The following is an 18,764-nucleotide window of genomic DNA, read 5'->3' as shown; positions in this document are numbered from 1 at the left end:
TGGAAGGAGGCAATGTAGCAGGTACCTTGGAAAAGAGAATGCAGGAGAAACTAGAAAAAGTATTGACCATGGAAGTCAAGGGCATTCAAATAGCTGGATAAAGTAATGTGCTAAGAATTAAACAGGGTTAGGCTTAACAAAATAAGATTTAAACAACTGCCATTTGGAAAATGATACTCAATTGGAAATTAAGAAAATGAGCACTGAAGGCCTAAATGGTAACAGTAAAAGTAAAGGAACAAACAGAATTATATGTTAATACAACAAAGTATAATATTGAATGGTGCTTGGAGATATAAATCCCCCAAGTAACTGATAATTGTATATGTCAAACATACAACATTCAAAATATTTCCAAAATCCAGCAATAGTCTACAATTATTATTGTAACAAATTCCAATATAAAAACTATGTGGGGAATTTCCATTGTGGCTCGGTGGTAATGAACCCGACTAGTATCCATGAGGATGCAGGTTCAATCCTTGGCCTCGCTCAGTGAGTTAAGATCCATTGCTGCAGTGGGTTTCTGTGTAGGTCACAGATGGGTTCGGATCTGGCGTTGCTGTGGATGTGGCATCGGCATGCGGGTACAGCTCTGCTTCGACCTAGCCTAGGAACCTCCATATGCCACAATGCAGCTCCGCCCCCCCCCCAAAACAGAATAAAAAGAAAAAAAACACTACTATGGGGGGGAGGTCCTGTGGCACAGATTGGACCCCTGGCCTGGGAACTGCCACATGCTACAGGCAAGGACAAAAAAAAAAAAAAGTAGATGGTTTTTATCGCATTGGGTTCTGAAATGTAAGTTTCATATCACAGTTTTTAATTTGTTATCTTAAATAACATATTAGCTATCCCTATGAACTCTTCATCCACAAATTCAACGAACTTAACTACAACCAAGTTACCAGTAAATAGGAAGAGGGCATATTTTTTCAGCAAGACACTAAAGGCCTCCATTAAGGGTTGATGATGATTTATTACTCATCATTCTTCAAGTACAGTTGTTTAACTGATAATCCAATTCTAAATGCTTTATCATCTAGCCCATATTTCTCCATTTTGACCATAAGACATGATAATTCTATCAAAAAAAGCTCTGATGAAATCTAATTGCACAACTCTAAAGCATCTGTCTAATGAACCAGTCTATTAATCCTGTCAAAAAAGCAAATGAGTCTAATCTGGTCACTGCCCAGCCAGCTTTGTTTCTACTCAAGGTACCACCAGACTTGAATTTAAATGATCCTGTGAATTCTGTTAAGGGTCTCACTGCATTTGTCCAAGAAGACAAACATCCCACGTTTTCATTAACTATTTCTAAATGTATAAACAAGGCAGTTCGCCAATCCTCCCACCCCTCCAATAAAGAGTGAAAAAAGAAAAAAAATAAAAAGGGTTTTCTGGCCAACTTGAATATGTAAACTTTTGGTGATAAAAATCAACTGTCTACTTATAACATCCATTTTTATTTTATTACATTAGTTAAATATGTTTAAAATCACATACTATGTAAAAGAACATTTAGGAGTTCCCATCGTGGCGCGGTAGTTAACGAATCCGAATAGGAACCATGAGGTTGCGGGTTCGATCTCTGGCCTTGTTCAGTGGGTTAAGGATCCGGCATTGCCGTGAGCTGTGGTGTAGGTCGCAGACATGGCTCGGATCCTGAGTTGCTGTGGCTCTGGCGTAGGCCGGCAGCTACAGCTCCGATTCAACCCCTAGCCTGGGAACCTCCATATGCCGTGAGAGTGGCCCAAGAAATGGCAAAAAGACAAAAAAATAAAAAATAAAAAAAATAAGAACATTTAGAAATTCTTTTTCCCTCTTTTCAACATTTCATTAATTTGTTGAAATTTTGTCAAGTGTATCGTTGACATCTCTTCATGTTCACTAGAGCAACGTTTACCAATTTTGTCAAAGTATTATCACTTTACTTTTTTGATAAAAGTTGTTTGAGTTACAGAATTTTTTGATTTTTTTATGAGCTTTTTTAACCTAACTCCTAAGTGCCTATTTCTATACATTCAGGCAATTTTTTCATCTATAAGTAAGTGTGTGCTGTAGAAGTAGATTCATAATCTCTGCAAGGTAACCACTTAATAGTAATCGGAGTTCCCGTCGTGGCGCAGTGGTTAACGAATCCGATTAGGAACCATGAGGTTGCGGGTTCGGTTCCTGCCCTTGCTCAGTGGGTTAAGGATCCGGCATTGCCATGAGCTGTGGTGTAGGTTGCAGACGTGGCTCGGATCTCGCGTTGCTGTGGCTCTGGTGTAGGCCGGTGGCTACAGCTCCGATTGGACCCCTAGCCTGGGAACCTCCATATGCCGCAGGAGCGGCCCAAGAAGTAGCAAAAAGACCAAAAAAAAAAAAAAAAATAGTAATGAATGAAGTAGCTTCAGACTTACATGTCCTCCAAATAATCCTTTTTAAGGCTTTGTATGGAGTAGAACAGAATAAAGTGACTTGCTCTTTTCTGAGAGGTAATTCTGCGGGGGGAAGACCTTGTTTTACAGCAACAAGTCAAAAATTCACAAAGAGGAGTTCTCCTGTGGTGCAGCAGGTTAAGCATTGTCAGTGAAGCAGCATGGGTGGCTGCTGTGGTGTGGGTTTGATTCCTGGCCCAGGAACTTCCACATGACATGGCCAAAAAGAAAAAGAAAAATCACAAAGAATGAGGTATCGAATTACTTCTTGAACACATTTCAATTAACAATGCAATTGTTTTCTATGCATTAACAAGAGTCTTCAGAACTTAAACAAGTTTTCTTTCAGAATTAATATATTAGAACTTTGCTGTACTCTCATAAAAGGGTAGAGTAGAATAGGTTACTCAATTCCCATGAACTTGTTTTCTTAGAGAAACAGCAGAAATAGTAACTCCAGTAATTTATGTGTATTGTGTACTAATTAAATGCTAGACATTGTTTTAAGATTTTTACATTATTAACTCAATTTTCACAATGCTTCTATTGAAGTGAGCTATTGACAATTCCATTGTATTGATGAAAAAACTCCCGCACAGAGAGGTTTAGAAACTTCCCCAAAGTCATATAGCTTCTAAGTGGCAGAAATTCAGTCTAGTTCTAGGTCCTCCCCTTTTAAAAGAAGATACATTGCCTCTTAAATCTGTAAGTTAGGTCTACATTTTATAAGACAGTCTCATCTATTAGACAGTTAATATTAGTAGTCTAAAGAGAACATGAATGGTTACAGTAATTTTATATCTGCCACTCTATTATTTTGTTATCCATCCACAGTCTGAAGGCATGATAGGTTTGACGGAGGAGTTCAGCCTTTGCACTGTGTTCCCTAAGTTCATCACTACCCCCAATTCAGTCAATACTTTTAAAGCAAAAGGTTCCTACTACAAACACCGCATAGAAGAAACTAGTGTTATGCCTTCTTCCTTCTCCTCCAAACTTTGTAAATGATGGTAGACCTGCCCCTCTGGCCCTAGATCTCCCTCTCTATCCCAAATATAGAAAACTAACTTTAACCGTTTTCTTTCATAAGGCAAGTTTCCCAAGCCCTAAAACGATGGCAGTGCTTCCTCAGCAGTACTGGGGTTGAGGAACAGAGTCCTAAAACATGAACTCGAGAAAGGGAGAAAGGGAGGGAAGGTGCGGCGTGCAGGAAAGGGAGGGAGCAGGGCGGCGGGCACTGCCCTGGGTCTTGGAATTTCGTGCAGACAGGAGAACAGAAATTGAGGAGGTGGGGGTCGAGGCATTAAAACCAGTTCGGCCACATTTTCCTGGATCTTCCTTTTATGCGTCCTGGACTCTCGCTTCAGAAGAACCGAGACCCTGGGAACGCCACCTGGCCGAGCCGTCCGGGCACAGCACTGTCCTCCGGGGTCCCGAAGGCACGGCCCCCAGCCCGCCGCCGCCTCACAGCCGCCGACCCGCGGGCGGACGACCGGCCTCCCGACCCCAAGGCCGAAGACCTAAGTCTGGCCCTCGGCGGCAGCCTCCCGACGTCCCTTCCCGCAGACAACTCCCGAACATTCGCACACTTCGCCGCGGAACCTAAGCCAAGCCCTTCCCTCAGAGCTGAACCAGCAGCCCCGGAGTAAAAACCAAGCCGGACGGAGGATCTTACCTTTAACAGATTAGACGTCGCCATGTTCCTTCAACTTGGACTCTCGCGAGACGGCGCGAGACTTGGCGGCGCTCCGGGTCAGGCCGCGACTGCAGGCCGGGCTCCCACCTGGGCCAGCGGCCCGCGAGGCGGTGGGTGCCAGGCGGCGTGCCGACCGCGCCGACCTCCCCTCAGGCAGCTGGAGCTTCCTCCCGCTTTCCCCTACATGGTCACCGGAGCTTCCCCGCACGAAAGAGCGCATGCAAACGCCCCGGGAGCCGCAAACGGCGAAGGGTGAGACGGTAACCGGAGCCGACCTGAATTGGAAGAGGAAGCATCGACCCCACAACCCTACCCCCTCCTTCGGATTAGCTTTTGTGGTTGCACCGCAGAGGCCCCCGGCAACGAATTTAGCTCGGCTTAGGCCCGGCAGCTCAGGGTCGGTGGCCGCATCACGTGACGCGGCGGGCGGGGGCGCGCTCGGGAGCGAGCTGTGGAGCCTGGACGCCTCGGTGGGCAGAGAGGCTGCGGGGAGGGCGCGCGCGCCCCCTGCTGGCAGGACTGAACGTCTTCCCTCCTTTCCGGCCTCCGGGGTTCCGGGGAACAGCCAATGAAACGCTTATAATGGGTGTCTCCAGTAGAACTGGCACCCAGTAAATATGTATTTGCGTGAGTGAACGAATACACACACGTATTAACTATTAATATTTCTACTCAAGAGTGCCTGGCACTGAAATACTCGATAAGAGTTTGTTCAGGTAATGCATAACAACCTTGGATTACCTGAAGACACAGTAAAGATATTAAACCATAAGCTCATAAGCTTTATCCCTTCAAACCTCAAACTACTGGCCAAAGAAAAAGAATATCATTTACATGTGGAATCTAGAATATCTATCTATCTATATATATATTTTTTTGGAGGGGGGCTGTTTTAGGGCCACACTCAGGGCATATGAGGGTTCCCAGGCTAGGGGTGGAATCAGAGCTACAGCTGCCAGCCTATGCCACAGCCATAGCATTGCCAGATCTGAGCCTAATTTATGACCTACATCACAGTTCACAGCAAAGCCAGATCCTTAATACACTGAGCCAGGCCAGGGATAGAACCTGCATCCTAGTTGGTTCATTAACTGCTGAGCCAGAGGAAACTCCTAGAATATTTTATTATACATGTTTCCAAGCAGTATTCATTCATACATTCATAATACATTAGAAGTAAATAAGAGCTATAGAGTAAAATAAAGCAGGGAAGGGGGCTGAAGCTTGGAATTTATTTTATTTTATTTTTGTCTTTTTAGGGCCACACCCAGTGGCATGTGGAAGTTCCCAGGCTAGGGATCAAATCGAAACTGTAGCTACCAGCCCACACCACTGCCACAGCAATGCTGAATCCCAGCTTTGTCTGCGAACTGCATCACAGCTTATGGCAATGCCAGATCCTTAACCCACTGAGCAAGGCCAGGGATCGAACCCTCACCATGGATACTAATTGGATTCATTACCACTGAGCCATGATGAGGACTCCCTGAAGCTTGCAATTTAAATAGAGGGATCTAAGTAGGGCTCACAGAGAAGATCGCATTTGAACAAAGTACTGAAAGAGAGAGGGAGCAGGCCAGGACATATGTGGGAGGAGAGCATTCCAGACAGGGATGCACAGGGGCAAGTTGCCCAGAGTGTCAGAGGAACAGTAAGAAAGTTGGTGTATTCAGAGCAGGGAGATTAAGGGGAGCATAAGGCCTTATAGGGCCTTGTAGACCACTGGAAAGACTGACTTTTATTCTAAGATGTGCGACCATTGCCAGCTTTTGAACAAGGGAGTGGCATGATCAGACTCCCATTTCAACATGATCATTTGACTGCTGTGTAGTGAATACAAGGAGAAGAGTAATTTAGAAAATGCTTGTATGAGCTTATGAAATCAATCACGCCACCTAGGTGCCCCACACTTTACAATGGTTTATTAGAGTAATCTAAGCATGATTAAACAATGAATATGCAGTAGAACAAGGATTCAGAGCTACTAGGCCTATAATGTCCTGCCAGAAGGTCAACATAGGGATGCCTCTTAGAGGTCAATAGGTTCTGGGTTTGAAAACTGGTTCAATTCCAAAAACTGGGCAAGGGTCATGACTCTTTATTGGGATGACTGCCCTGAACCACCTGATCATTCATCCTTGCTTCCTTTTGATGGCATCGACTGAGTATACCAGTTTGGCTGTCCATGTATTTTACAACAGGGACACTGTATTTGTCAGGGTTCTCCAGAGATACAGAACCAATTCAGTATGTTTTATATATAATTTATTGTGAGGAATTGGCTCATGTGATCTTGGAACTTGACAAGTGCAGAATCTGCAGGGTGGGCTGGCAAGGCTGGAGATCCAGGAAAGCCGATATTCCAGCTCAAGTACAAAAGCCATCTGCTGTATAGAACCAGGAAGAGTCTATGTTGTAGACAAAATCCAAAGGCATTCTGCAGGAGAATTCTTTCTTGCTCAAAGAATGCTGGTCTCTTTGTCCTATTCAGGCCTTCAACTGATTGGATGAGTCCTGCTCACGTTATGGAGGACAATCTGCTTTACTCAACATCCACTGATTTAAAATCTAACTTCATCCAAAAATTACCCTCACAGAAACTTCGAATAACATTTGATCAAATATCTGGACACTCTGGCTCAGCCAAGTTGATTCACAAAATTAACTGTCATAAGCATTATGTTCTGTTAACCATCTCTAGAACTCTCTGCAGATAAAGCACACCTACCTTGATGAACATTCTGATAGTTGTGTCCACATGGTTTCATGCCTAGATTACTCTAATCATTGTAAAGTGTGGGTAATTATGATGTGGGAAATGGGGAATACCTACATATTTCAAGGACCATTGGACACAGGGTCCAAGTTGACACTGATATTCAGAATCTGAAGGGTCCCCATGGTTCCACTGTTAGAATGGGGGCATTTAGGGACCAGGTAATAAGCTGATTAGGTCCAGCTTACAGTGCGTTCCCTGCATCTACAGACTCACCCAGTGATCATTTCCCCAGTCCTCAAATCATTTCACCTGGTAGTTGGCACAGAACCATTTGGGTCATTAGTCTATAGGGTAAAAGCCAGCATTAAGGGGGAGGCCAATCAGTGGTCTCTGAAACACCCATCTGCCCGGTGAGATGATAAATACTACATGCTAAGGGAGATGGTAGAAATTAGGGCTATTTTTAAAGAATTTAGGACTCAGGGATGTTAATCCTCATCACAACTCCATGTAGTTGATCAGTCTTGCCTCTGAAAACACCAGACAGACATTGGAGAATGACAGCAGACAGTCAAACACAACCAACTGCAGTGCCAATATTATCAGTTGTAGTATTGTCCCAGATATCTTTGCTAGAATAGATTGACATGGTCCTAGGTACATGGCAGATGATCTTTGATGTTGTGAATACATTCTTACCAATCTATCAAAAAGGAAGATCAGAAACGGCTTGTATTCACATGGAATGGATAAACAGTAAAATTTATAATTTTTCCCCAAGGCATTGTTAACTCTAGTGTCCTTTCTCATATTATAGTCCAAAGTGATCTTGACTGTCTTAACATTCTGCATTACATCATAATGATAACATCATTTATGATAAATGACTGGCTGTTATGCTGGAAGCTTTTGTAAAAGACACATGTACTTTAGAGATAGGAAATAAACCCTATGAATATTCAGAAAACTGCCACAAGAGTAAAAGTTTTAGGGGTCAAGTGACCACATGCATGCTGAGGCATTCCATCCAAGTAAAGAACAAATTGTTGCCCCTTACATCTCCCATCATGAAGAGGGAAAAGCAAATCCTTGTAGGCCTCTTGGGGTTCTGAAGGCAACTTAGTCCACAATAGAAAATGCTGCTCTGGCCCATATACCAGGTCTGCAGAAAAGGAAAGGGCTCTATAGTATGTCCAGATTGTGGTACAGAGACCCTGCTGCTTGGACCAAACACTCAGAAAACCCTATAGCATTAGATGTATCGGTGGAGAGAAAGACATATTGTGCAGTTTATAGCAAGACCCAGTGGAAGAATCACAGGCAACCCCAAAGGTTCTGGATCAAAATTGTTCCACTGATAGTGGAGAATTACATGCCTTTTAAAAAGCAGCTTCTGGCAGGATACTGGGCCCTGGTGGAAGTGAAGAGCCTGACCATGAAGCACAAAGTGACCATGTGACCACAACTGCCCTTCATGAGTTGGTTTCCATTAACACCACCAATCAGAGCAAGAGTCTTTTATAAGAAAGTGATGCATCCAGGAGTTCCCATTTAGGGTCACCAGGTTAAGGCACCGACATAGTCTCTGTGAAGATGGCTGGTTCCATTCCTGGCCTCGCTTATTGGGTTAAGAATCTGGCATTGCCACAAGCTGTGGTGTAGGTTGCAGATGTGGCTCAGATCCAGTGTTGCTGTGATGCAGGCCTCAGCTGCAGCTCTGATTCAACCCCTAGCCCGGGAACTTCATATGCTGTAAAAAATAAATAAATAAAATAAAAAGAAGTAATACATCCAGAATCAAGCACAAGCAAGCTGTGTATGTAGGAAGTTTGGAATCCTCTGTCATCCAGCACTATTTCACCAGCACTTTTTTCTTAGCTTACACCCATGGCCTGTGACCAGCTGATGAAGAAGGAAAAAGGCCATGCTTGCAAGAATGGACAGTAGCTGCATCAAAGCCTTGAAAATCCTGGAAATGGGCAGAGCTCTGGGTCACGCACTTTGACAAAGATTCTTTCCTTGAGCACGCTTTAGTCAGGCTCCTCTGAGTACACCCCATCCTTGACCATGTTCTAGAGCCCAGTCTTAGCATGAACTCTATTAAACCAGTTTCACTAAAAAGCACCACTCTCGATATCTGACCAAATTCCTCATCCCTCATTATCCCTGAGGTGGTAACTAGTCACCTATCTTCAGCAAGAATCCTGTTAAGTCTGCTTAGCCATAATTATTCCTTCACTGATGTTTCTGTTAGTAATTTCCTACCCCCCAACCTCCATCCTACTCCTTGGCAAAGTTCCCACTTTTCCTCATTGCATCTGGAATTAAACTGTTTTCTTTTCCCTGACTGCAATAGTTCCTGAAAAAAAAAAAATCTCTTTTCACTTCTTTAACTACTGTGCCGCTCTGGGGGCGGGGGGGGGGGGAGGCGTTGTTTTGTTTTTCATTTATTTTACATGAAAACAGAAATGGCCTGCAGTTAGAATTAAGGTCTTATAGGCTAAAATAAAGATTTGGTAGAATTGCGTTCCTTCCTGAAGCTCTAGGTGAGAATCTGTTCCTTGCCTTTTCCAGCTGTTAGAGACCACCTGTATACCTTGGCTCATGGCCCTGTCACTGCAATGGCATCACTCTTCTGCTTCCACCATCACAGCTCCTTCTCTGACTCTGACTCTTCTGTATCTCTCTTTCCTCTGTGATTATATTGGGCCCATCTGGATAATCCAGGATAATTTACCTATCTCACAGTCTTGAACTCAATCACATATTTGTAGGGGTCTCTCTTTTGCCATGTAAGGTAACAATAGTCACAGTTTATCCAGGGATTAGGATGTAGGCACCACTGGGGATAAGAGTCTGCATTACACCACAGACATTCCAATGGAACTAGCAGAGATACTAGATGAGGATGAGGGGAATCCAGAATGGATGGTAGAGAAAGAAAGCAATGAGTTATCAGCTGTGGCCTTGCAACCAGTTGCAAAAGAACTTCTTACATTTTGTTGCAGAAACCTTCTTCTAAGTTTCCCCCAGAAGGAGAGGTCCGTAGAGATCTTGGAAGAGCTGCCCTCAGACGTATATGAAGTGGACATGAGCAGCTTTGCCAGGTGCTAGTTTATGACTTCTGGCACCAAATCCAACCTCCTTTACTCTGCTTTGTGCTTGGACCCAACAGCGTGGACTTCCATTTACTAAGGCGGATTCAGCTATTGCCACCACCAAATGTCCAAAAGAGACCAACCGGGAGCCCCTGACATGTCTCTACTCCCCAGGGGGAGTGGGTAGCAAAGAGTTAATATAGCCTGACTGTTGTGCGTTGGAAGGTCTGCTTATAAGGTTGGACTTTGGTTGGCATCTGGAAACTTGGAATTCAGGAAGGTTCTCACCATCCCCAGAATTGATAAGAGTGACTTATTATACCTAAACTGTATTATATCTAATATGGTTTATGCTGAATATCTGCTTTCCTTTAGGTATTCTGCAATAGGCACCAGGTAGAGGCTGCCTATGTGATCAGCTCCAGTAAAACCCTGGGAGCCAAGTCTCAATGAGCTTCCATCACAGACAACATTTTGTATGTGTTGTCACAATTTGTTGATGGAGGGATTAAGCACATGCTCTGTGATTCCATCTGGAGAGGATGCTTGGAGTCTCATGACTGTTTTTCCCCAGACTTTGTCCAATGCACCTTTTCCCTTGGCTGATTTTGCCTTGTATCCTTTGCCGTAATAAATCATAGCTACGAGTAGACTATCTGCTGAGTCCTGAGAATCTTCCTGTGAAATCCATGAAACTGGGTGTGGTCTTGGAGATCCCTACACCGGGATCAATCAGCCACTCATTGTAGGATAATCACATTGGACCTTTTCCCATCAAGAAAGGGACAGAGATTTGTATCTAGTCACTGGAATAGATGCGTATTCTGGATATGGTTTTACCTTCCCTATCTACAATGCTTTTGGCTTCACTGCCACACTCGAACTCACAGGATGCCTTATCCAGGGACTCCCCCATATCATTGGGTTTGATCAGGGAACTCACTTCACAGCAAAGGAGGTGCAGCAATGGGTTCATGCTTATGGAATTATTTGATCTTACCACATATCTCATGGCCCAATTGAAAGGTAAAATGGCTTACCGAAGACTCAGTTACAGAGCCATGGTAGAGACAAGACCTGAAAGGATGGGGTTCAGTCTAAAAGAATGCAGTATATGCTTCAAATCAGAGACATTATATGCTATAGTCTCCCCTGTATCCTGAATACATAGGTCTAGGAATCACGGAATAGAAGTATAAGTGGCTCCTTTTGCTGTATATTTTTTGAACACATAGATTTTAAAACATTTAATGTTACTTTACTGCATTACTATTCATTGTGATGCTCTTATTGTCCCAGCTTTGGCCTCTTCACATTTGCTTTTAAGTCCTTTTGCTGTGGCCACAGTATTCTTTGATAGCTTTTCTACTTTCTGGTGTGGCAAGATACCCAGGCTCATTTTGTTCACTTCCTGCTCCCACTTTTCAGTGGGAAATAGTATTTAAAGACCACTGTCTGGATGCTGGTGGATGTGGGAAGGACTCACAGCAATTGATTTAATCATTTGACACCATATTTTTTAATTTGTCTTTTTGTTTTTTTAGGGCTGAACCCATGGCATATGGATGTTCCCAGGATAGGGTTCTAATTGGAGCTGTTGATGCCGGCCTATGCCAGAGTAGCAGCAACGCCAGATCCAAGCTGCGTCTGCGAACTACACCACAGCTCAGAGCAAGGCTGGATCCTTAGCCCACTGAGCGAGGCCAGGAATCGAACCCAAAACCTCATGGTTCCTAGTCAGATTTGTTTCCGCTGCGCCATGATGGGAACTCCTATTTTTATTTTTATTTATTATTATTATTATTTTTTTTTGTCTTTTTGCTATTTCTTGGGCCGCTCCCGCGGCATATGGAGGTTCCCAGGCTAGGGGTCGAATCGGAGCTGGAGCCACTGGCCTACGTCAGAACCACAGCAACGCGGGATCCGAGCCGCGCCTGCAACCTACACCACAGCTCACGGCAACGCCGGATCGTTAACCCACTGAGCAAGGGCAGGGACCGAACCCGCAACCTCATGGTTCCTAGTTGGATTTGTTAACCACTGCGCCATGACGGGAACTCCTTTTTTTTTTTTGTTTTTTGTTTTGTTTTTGTTTTTTTTTGTTTTTTGTTTTTGTATTTTTAAAATGTATTTATTTATTTTCTGCTTTTTTGGCCACACCTGCTGCATATGGAAGTTCCCAGGCCAGGGACTGAATCTGAATTGTGGCAATGCAATATCCTTAACTCACTGCACAGGGCTGGGGATCAAACCAGCACCACCACAGAGATAAGCCAGATCATTAACCCATTGTGCCACACAGCAGGAACTGACACCATATTTTAAAATTTAAGGAAATAAAAATATGGCATTAGCTCAACAATAAACTAATAATTGGAGGAACTGAAGTCTGTAAACAGATTCTGTAGAGATACAGATAGTACTAAAATATAAAAATATAAATCTATGTGATAAGATGGCAATTCAAATGTTTGGAGAAAGGAAAAAATGACATTAGAACAATGGACTATTTACTCAGAAAGAAATCCCTGTGTCATACCATGTATAAATAAGGTCTGATACGTAAAAGTGTAAATGTGAAAAGCAAAATGTAGGAAAATATTTTATACTTTTTGGCTGGGGAAGAAACTCCTAACCAAAAACAGAAATCCTAGAAAACACAAAGGAAAATGAAAATTTTACAACAAAAGATAAAATAAGCATGTTATAACAGGCTTGAAGAAAATAATTTCAACATACAAAACAAGTAATTTCTATCTATACTGTAAAACTTTTCCTAAAAAAACAGTAAGAAAAATTCTAACAATCCAATTGGAAATTGGAAAAGGATACCAGTAGACAATTCACCAAAAACTCACAGATGATCAATACATTTGTGAAAGCTACTCAGCCTCAGAAGTACAGAAATATGCAAATTAAAATAAGAAAGACTGGAGTTCCCATTGTGGCTCAGCAGGTTATGAACCTGACTAGTATCCATGAAGATGTGCATTCAACCCCTGGCCTACCTCAGTGGGTTAAGAATCCGGCGTTGCTGTGAGCTGCGGTGTAGACTGGCGGCTGCAGCTCTGATTCGACCCCTAGCCTGGGATGTTTCATAAGCTGCAGGTTCAGCCCTAAAAAGGCCAAAAAGAGAGAGAGAGAGAGAAATTTTTCTCATTATATGTCAAAATTTTGCCATTATTTTAGTGTATATGAGAATATGAGGGAGACAAATGTAATTATATACTCTATTTGAGAATATCACTGACTTCTTTTTAAATGATATTTGGCTATAGCAACTGCAAAATGTGAAATGCCCATTTCTTGACCCAGAAAGCACATTTTTAGGAATCCATCATGTCAAATTACTCGCACACTTGGGCCAAAATATGTTCACTAAAAAGTTCATTGTAACATTGTCTATAGTAGCAAAAAATTGGAAACAATATAGAGGTTTATTATTGCAAATGGTTATATGAGATTTCCCTCTATACTATGAAGTTGTCAAAGAGAAAATCAATATCACAGTTAACTTGTGGTGCAGGATTACGAATCCAGTGTCGTCACTGCAGCAGCTCAGGTCACTGCTATGGTGCAGGTTTGATCCCTAGCCTAGGAACTTCCCCATCCCTCAGGTGCAACCAAAAACAGAAACAAAAAGAGAGAAAATCAATACAGGTCAATATGGAAGAGATTTCCAAGATTCTTACTATTTTTAAAAAGCAAATTACAGAATAATGTTATAAACTGATTTCATTTATGTAGTACCTCCTCCATTAATATGTGTGTATTGTATGTGTAAATACATAAGAAAAACACATGAAGGATACACATAACATTGTGAACAGTGATTTTTCTCTCCCAGGAGAATGGAATTGAGATAGGATGAAAGGAGGATTTCACTTCTAATTTATTTATTTATTTACTTATTTATTTTAGGCCTACTCCTGTGGTATATGGAAGCTAGGGCTCAAATTGAAGAGGCCGCTGCCAGCTTACATCACCACAGCAACAGCATACAGCCACAGCAACACCAGATCTGAGCCAAGCCATGTCTGTGAACTAAACCACAGCTTCTAGCAATGCTGGATCCTTTACCCACTGAATGAGGCCAGGGATCAAACCCAAATCCTCACAGACGCTATGTCGGGTTCTTAACCCGCTGAGCCACAATGGGAACTCACTTTCTACTTTGTATATTTCTATTAGATTTTTTTCTTTACACAACAATTCTAAGAAGAAAATTAAATATTGAAATAACTGTATCAGGTAATGGGTCTAATGGTGATTTTTCTCTCATCTGTTTTTCTATATTTTCCAAATTTTGTACAATGAGCTAGTATTACTATATAATGGGAGCACTTATATTAAAATGTTGGTAGTACATTAGAAACATTATGCTAACTGAACAAAGCCAGGCACCAAAGACCACATGCTATATGGTTCCATTTACACGAAATGTCCAATATAGGTAAGTATAGAGCCACAGAGTAGATTATTGGTTGTTTAGGACTTCAGCAGGGTGGGGTGGGGAGAGATATTGGGAGTGAAAGCTAAGAGTGTGGTGATTTCCTTTTGAGGTGACATAAATGTTCTTAAACTGTGGTGATGATTGTATAACTGAGTATACCAAAAGCCACTTAACTGTACATCTTAAATGGGTTTTGGATGGTATGTGAACTATATGTCAATAAAACCATTACCAAAAAATCTTTTAAAAAACACTTCTAGGAGTTCCCATCGTGGCTCAGTGGTTAACGAATCTAACTAGGAGCCATGAGGTAGCGGATTTGATCCTTGGCCTCACTCAGTGGGTTAAGGATCCGGCATTGCCGTAAGCTGTGGTGTAAGTCGCAGATGAGGCTCAGATCTGGCGTTGCTGTGGCTCTGGTGTAGGCTGGCAGCTGTAGCTCTGCTTAGACCCCTAGCCTGGGAACCTCCAAATGCTGCGGGTGTAGCCCTAAAAAGACAAAAAAATAAAATAAACAAACAAACAAATAAATAAATTCTGAGGAGATCCTATTGTGGCATAGCAGAAATAAACCTGACTGGTATCCATGAGGATGTGGGTTTGATCCCTGGTCTCCCTCAGTGGGTTAAGAACAGGTGTTGCCGCGAGCTGCAGTGTAAGTCACAGATGCAGCTCTGATCTAGCGAGGCTATGGCATAGTCCAGAAGCTACAGTTCTGATTTGACACCTAGCCTGGGAACTTCCACATGCTGTGAGTACAGCCCTAAAAAAAAAAAGCAAAAAAAATTTTTTTCTTCATAATCATTTCATATATAACTAAGAGGCCAAATCCTTTGAATTACTTTTTTTTTTTTTTTTTTTTTTTTTTGGCTGTGATGCACGCAGTATGTGGAAGTTCCCAGGCCAGGGATTGAACCCAGGCTGAAGAGTTATGACCTGTGTCATAGCTGCAGCAATGCCAGATCCCTGACCCACTGTGCCACATGGGAAGGAACTTCCTACAGTTCTTACCACACAGCGCATGTGTACTAACTGTTCCTGACTCAGCTGCTGTGAAGACATGCTGGCCTGTGCTCGTCTGAGCACCTGTCCATCTAGTCAGGTGCTGCTGCTGATTCCAGCCATACCCAAGAGCTGTGTCTTCTGTTGTCCTACAAAAACATTCTTCCTTGATTTCAAGAATCAGAACATTTCAAAGAATCATGACATTTTACAGTGAACTAGTCAGATAGTCATTATCAACAACTAGTTTCTGGCACACCAGGGGGATTAAAACTGGCTTCTTGGCAACTTCATATTCAAAAAAATAATTCTAAGAATAAATTTAAAATAACAGGTGACATTTATCAAATGCTTACTATATGCCAATCATTATTATAAATATTTCACATGTGTAACTGTATATATGCACAAGAAAATTTTGTGTGGTTTAACGGATCAAATCAAAATTGAATAAGCTCCTACTACGTGAAAGTCTGATGCATGACAAAGATGAAGCAACTACAAAAAAGTCGCAAGTTCTGAAATATCTATTAAAGCACAATAGAAGGTCATGATCCCTTTTTTGTAATTCTAAAACCCAAAAAGCTCTAAAAATCCAAAATTCTTTTGATAGCTCCCTTGGCAGCAAAAATTTGACCTGATCTGGTATTTGTAAATTTGTATTTTTTTAATTTTTATTTTTATTTTTTTTTGCTTTTGAGGGCCACACCCACGGCATATGGAGCTTCCCAGGCTAGGGGGTGAATTGGAGCTACACTTGCCAGCCTACGCCACAGCCACTGCAATATCAGATCCGAGATGCATCTTCGACCTACACCACAGCTCAGAGCAACACTGGATCCTTTAACCCACTGAGCAAGGCCAGGGATCCAACCTGCAATCTAGTTGGATTAATTTCCACTGCGCCATGAAGGGAACTCCCGTAAAATTGTATTTTTAGTGTGACTATTCATACATTTTGTTGCATACATACTAATGATTATGGTGTTCTGTCCCACACTCCACCAGAGCATTATGTAACATATAAAGAATTTCAGATTTCTAATTGATTCTTTTTTAAAAATTTTTTATTTTGGCCATGCCCATGGCATGCAGAAGTTCCTGGGCCAAGGATCAAATCTGCGCTATAGCAGCAACCTGAGCCACAGCAGTGACAACGCTGAAACTTTAACCCACTGAGCCACCAGGAAATTCCTCTGATTTTTTTTTTTTTTTGACATTGTTAACTACTTTTATTTACACAGCATAATAGAGATATCATAAGGTGAGTAAAAGACTTCTAAGGAGGCAGAAGATTTATTTGCTGATTACATCTTGACTTAGGTATAAATTGCAATCGTGCTTGGTGATAAGATTTCTGATATTTACTGTCCTTTTCTAATTGATTCTTATTAGTACTTCACTTGTGAATACACACACACATATGCATTTAATAAACTGCTTCTGTTTTAAAAGCACCAATAAAGATGGTTCACTAAAGATGGAAAATGTAACAATCCTGTGACAATGAGTTTCATTTTCATTCTTTTTATTTATTATTTAAAATCAAATAACGCTAATAACATACTTCAAAAAGTTTATACATATCTTTTTTCCAATGGCTGTCATTCTACAAAATAGCAAAAGATGACTATAGCAAAACATGTTTGTTTCTCCATGGAACATATAAATTAAAACTAAATATATGGAACCCATATTTAATAGGATTAATTCAACATAATAACCATCAATTAGTAGTCACTGAATGTCACAGAGATAAGACAATGTTTTAGGCACTATTTTAAAAGAGACAAAAAAAAAAATTTATCCAGAGAGACAACATCCCAGAGATGGGTTTTTTAAAAATATATTTAAATTTTTTTCTTTTCTATTCATTTCTTCTGTATCATGATTATGCGTAGTAAGTAAATTCGATTATGTAATAATTGACTAGATTGTCACAGCTCATCACTTGTGTTATTAAGATTTTGGAAATACCAATTCATGCAGAAGTTCATTCAGATTCAGGAGAAGTTTGTTCATTATTTTAAGATCAGTTGCTCAGGAAAGTTTGAGGAAAACACTGGATTTTTTTTTTTTTTTTTTTGCCTTTTTTTTTTTTAAGTGCCACACCTGCGGCATATGGAGACTCCCAGGCTACGGGTCTAATCAGAGCTGTACCCACCGGCCTATGCTACAGCCACAGCAACGCAGGCTCTGAGCCATGTCTGTGACCTACACCACAGCTCATGGAATGCCGGATCCTTAGCCCACTTAGTGAGGCCAAGGATCGAACCTGCGACCTTGTGAATGTTAGTCATATTCGTTAACCGCTGAGGCACGATGGGAACTCTGAAAACACTGGAATTTAGAAAGATTCTGAAGCAGAGATGGCTATTTGTTAGCTGTGGAATATCTGAGAATTAGCTTCTAATGGGAATGCATTCTACTATTTTAAAATACATAGGATCTAACTTTACAGCCTTTGTAGTCTTTCATTATTTTTTCTTAATGATTACTCCTTTCCTTTGCATTTCCAGCTAAATCTCTCCAAGTAGTTAGTGGGGAACAAATGAGTTAGTGTATCACATGGGTCCTTAGGCTCCTTCTCACTGTGTCAGAACTAAGAAAATAATTCAAATATAGTGCGCTCTTTTAAGTCAAAGGAAACTCTGTTCTTAACTTAACAAAAGGCAATATAAAATCTGACAAAAGCACACCTAAAATGATTTTGTTAACCCACAGATTCAGCTTTTTTATGATGTAATGTTGGATAAAAAGACTGCCATAGTCATTTAACAATAGAAATGATGGCTTTGGTTGCTACCAACAAAACAAAACAAACAGACAAATAAAAAACAGTGCTTTGAGAATTTTGGAAACCTAAAGTAAACTAGTTTTCAGGCTCAAAAAATTTTGTTTGTTACTGTTATGTATATAAAGGCCACATTTAAAGCACTCTGACTACATAATCATTTTGGCTTAAGCTTACCATTTAATGAAACATCACATCACTACATGCATTGAAAGTGTTAATGCAGCTGAAGATGAGCAATTTCTGTCAGGGACAAGTTTATTATGATTGAATAGCTTTTCGTTTCTTTTTAATCATATTTAAAGTACTTAGTAATTAGCTTCTCATTCATTAACTTTAACTTTTAAATTTAAACAAAGTTTAAATTTAACTGAAATAGTTTTAATGTGAAGTCAAGTATATTTAATTTCTAAGAACCTTAGTCAAAATGTTTTGCCTGGAGCAAATATTTTTAATACATTGGCATTATTATACCCATAATTCTCTATGTTGAAAGGTAAGAAAATAAGTCAGCTATTTATATATTTTTGGAGATAGATGGATAGATAAATAGATAAAGATGTCTGGCTAAGCTTA

General features: G+C 41.1%; 1 protein-coding gene across 3 annotated transcripts in view; it reads right to left on the bottom strand.

The window, feature by feature from the left end:
* Positions 1-4,618, bottom strand: part of CUL5 (cullin 5) — an 87,876-nt gene extending 83,258 nt beyond the window's left edge. The window contains exon 1 of one of the 3 annotated variants that reach the window (XM_005667298.3): positions 4,102-4,618. In XM_005667298.3, the coding sequence (XP_005667355.1) occupies positions 4,102-4,125 (24 nt within the window). In that variant the 5' untranslated portion in view covers positions 4,126-4,618. The remainder of the gene's footprint in view (positions 1-4,101) is intronic. The other 2 variants (XM_021062739.1, XM_005667299.3) reach the window with 2 other exon arrangements.

The sequence above is a fragment of the Sus scrofa genome, chromosome 9 (assembly GCF_000003025.6).
Source record: "Sus scrofa isolate TJ Tabasco breed Duroc chromosome 9, Sscrofa11.1, whole genome shotgun sequence".
NCBI lineage: Eukaryota > Metazoa > Chordata > Mammalia > Artiodactyla > Suidae > Sus > Sus scrofa.
Note: the sequence above shows the minus strand (reverse complement) of the source record. Positions and strands in the feature narration are given on the sequence as shown.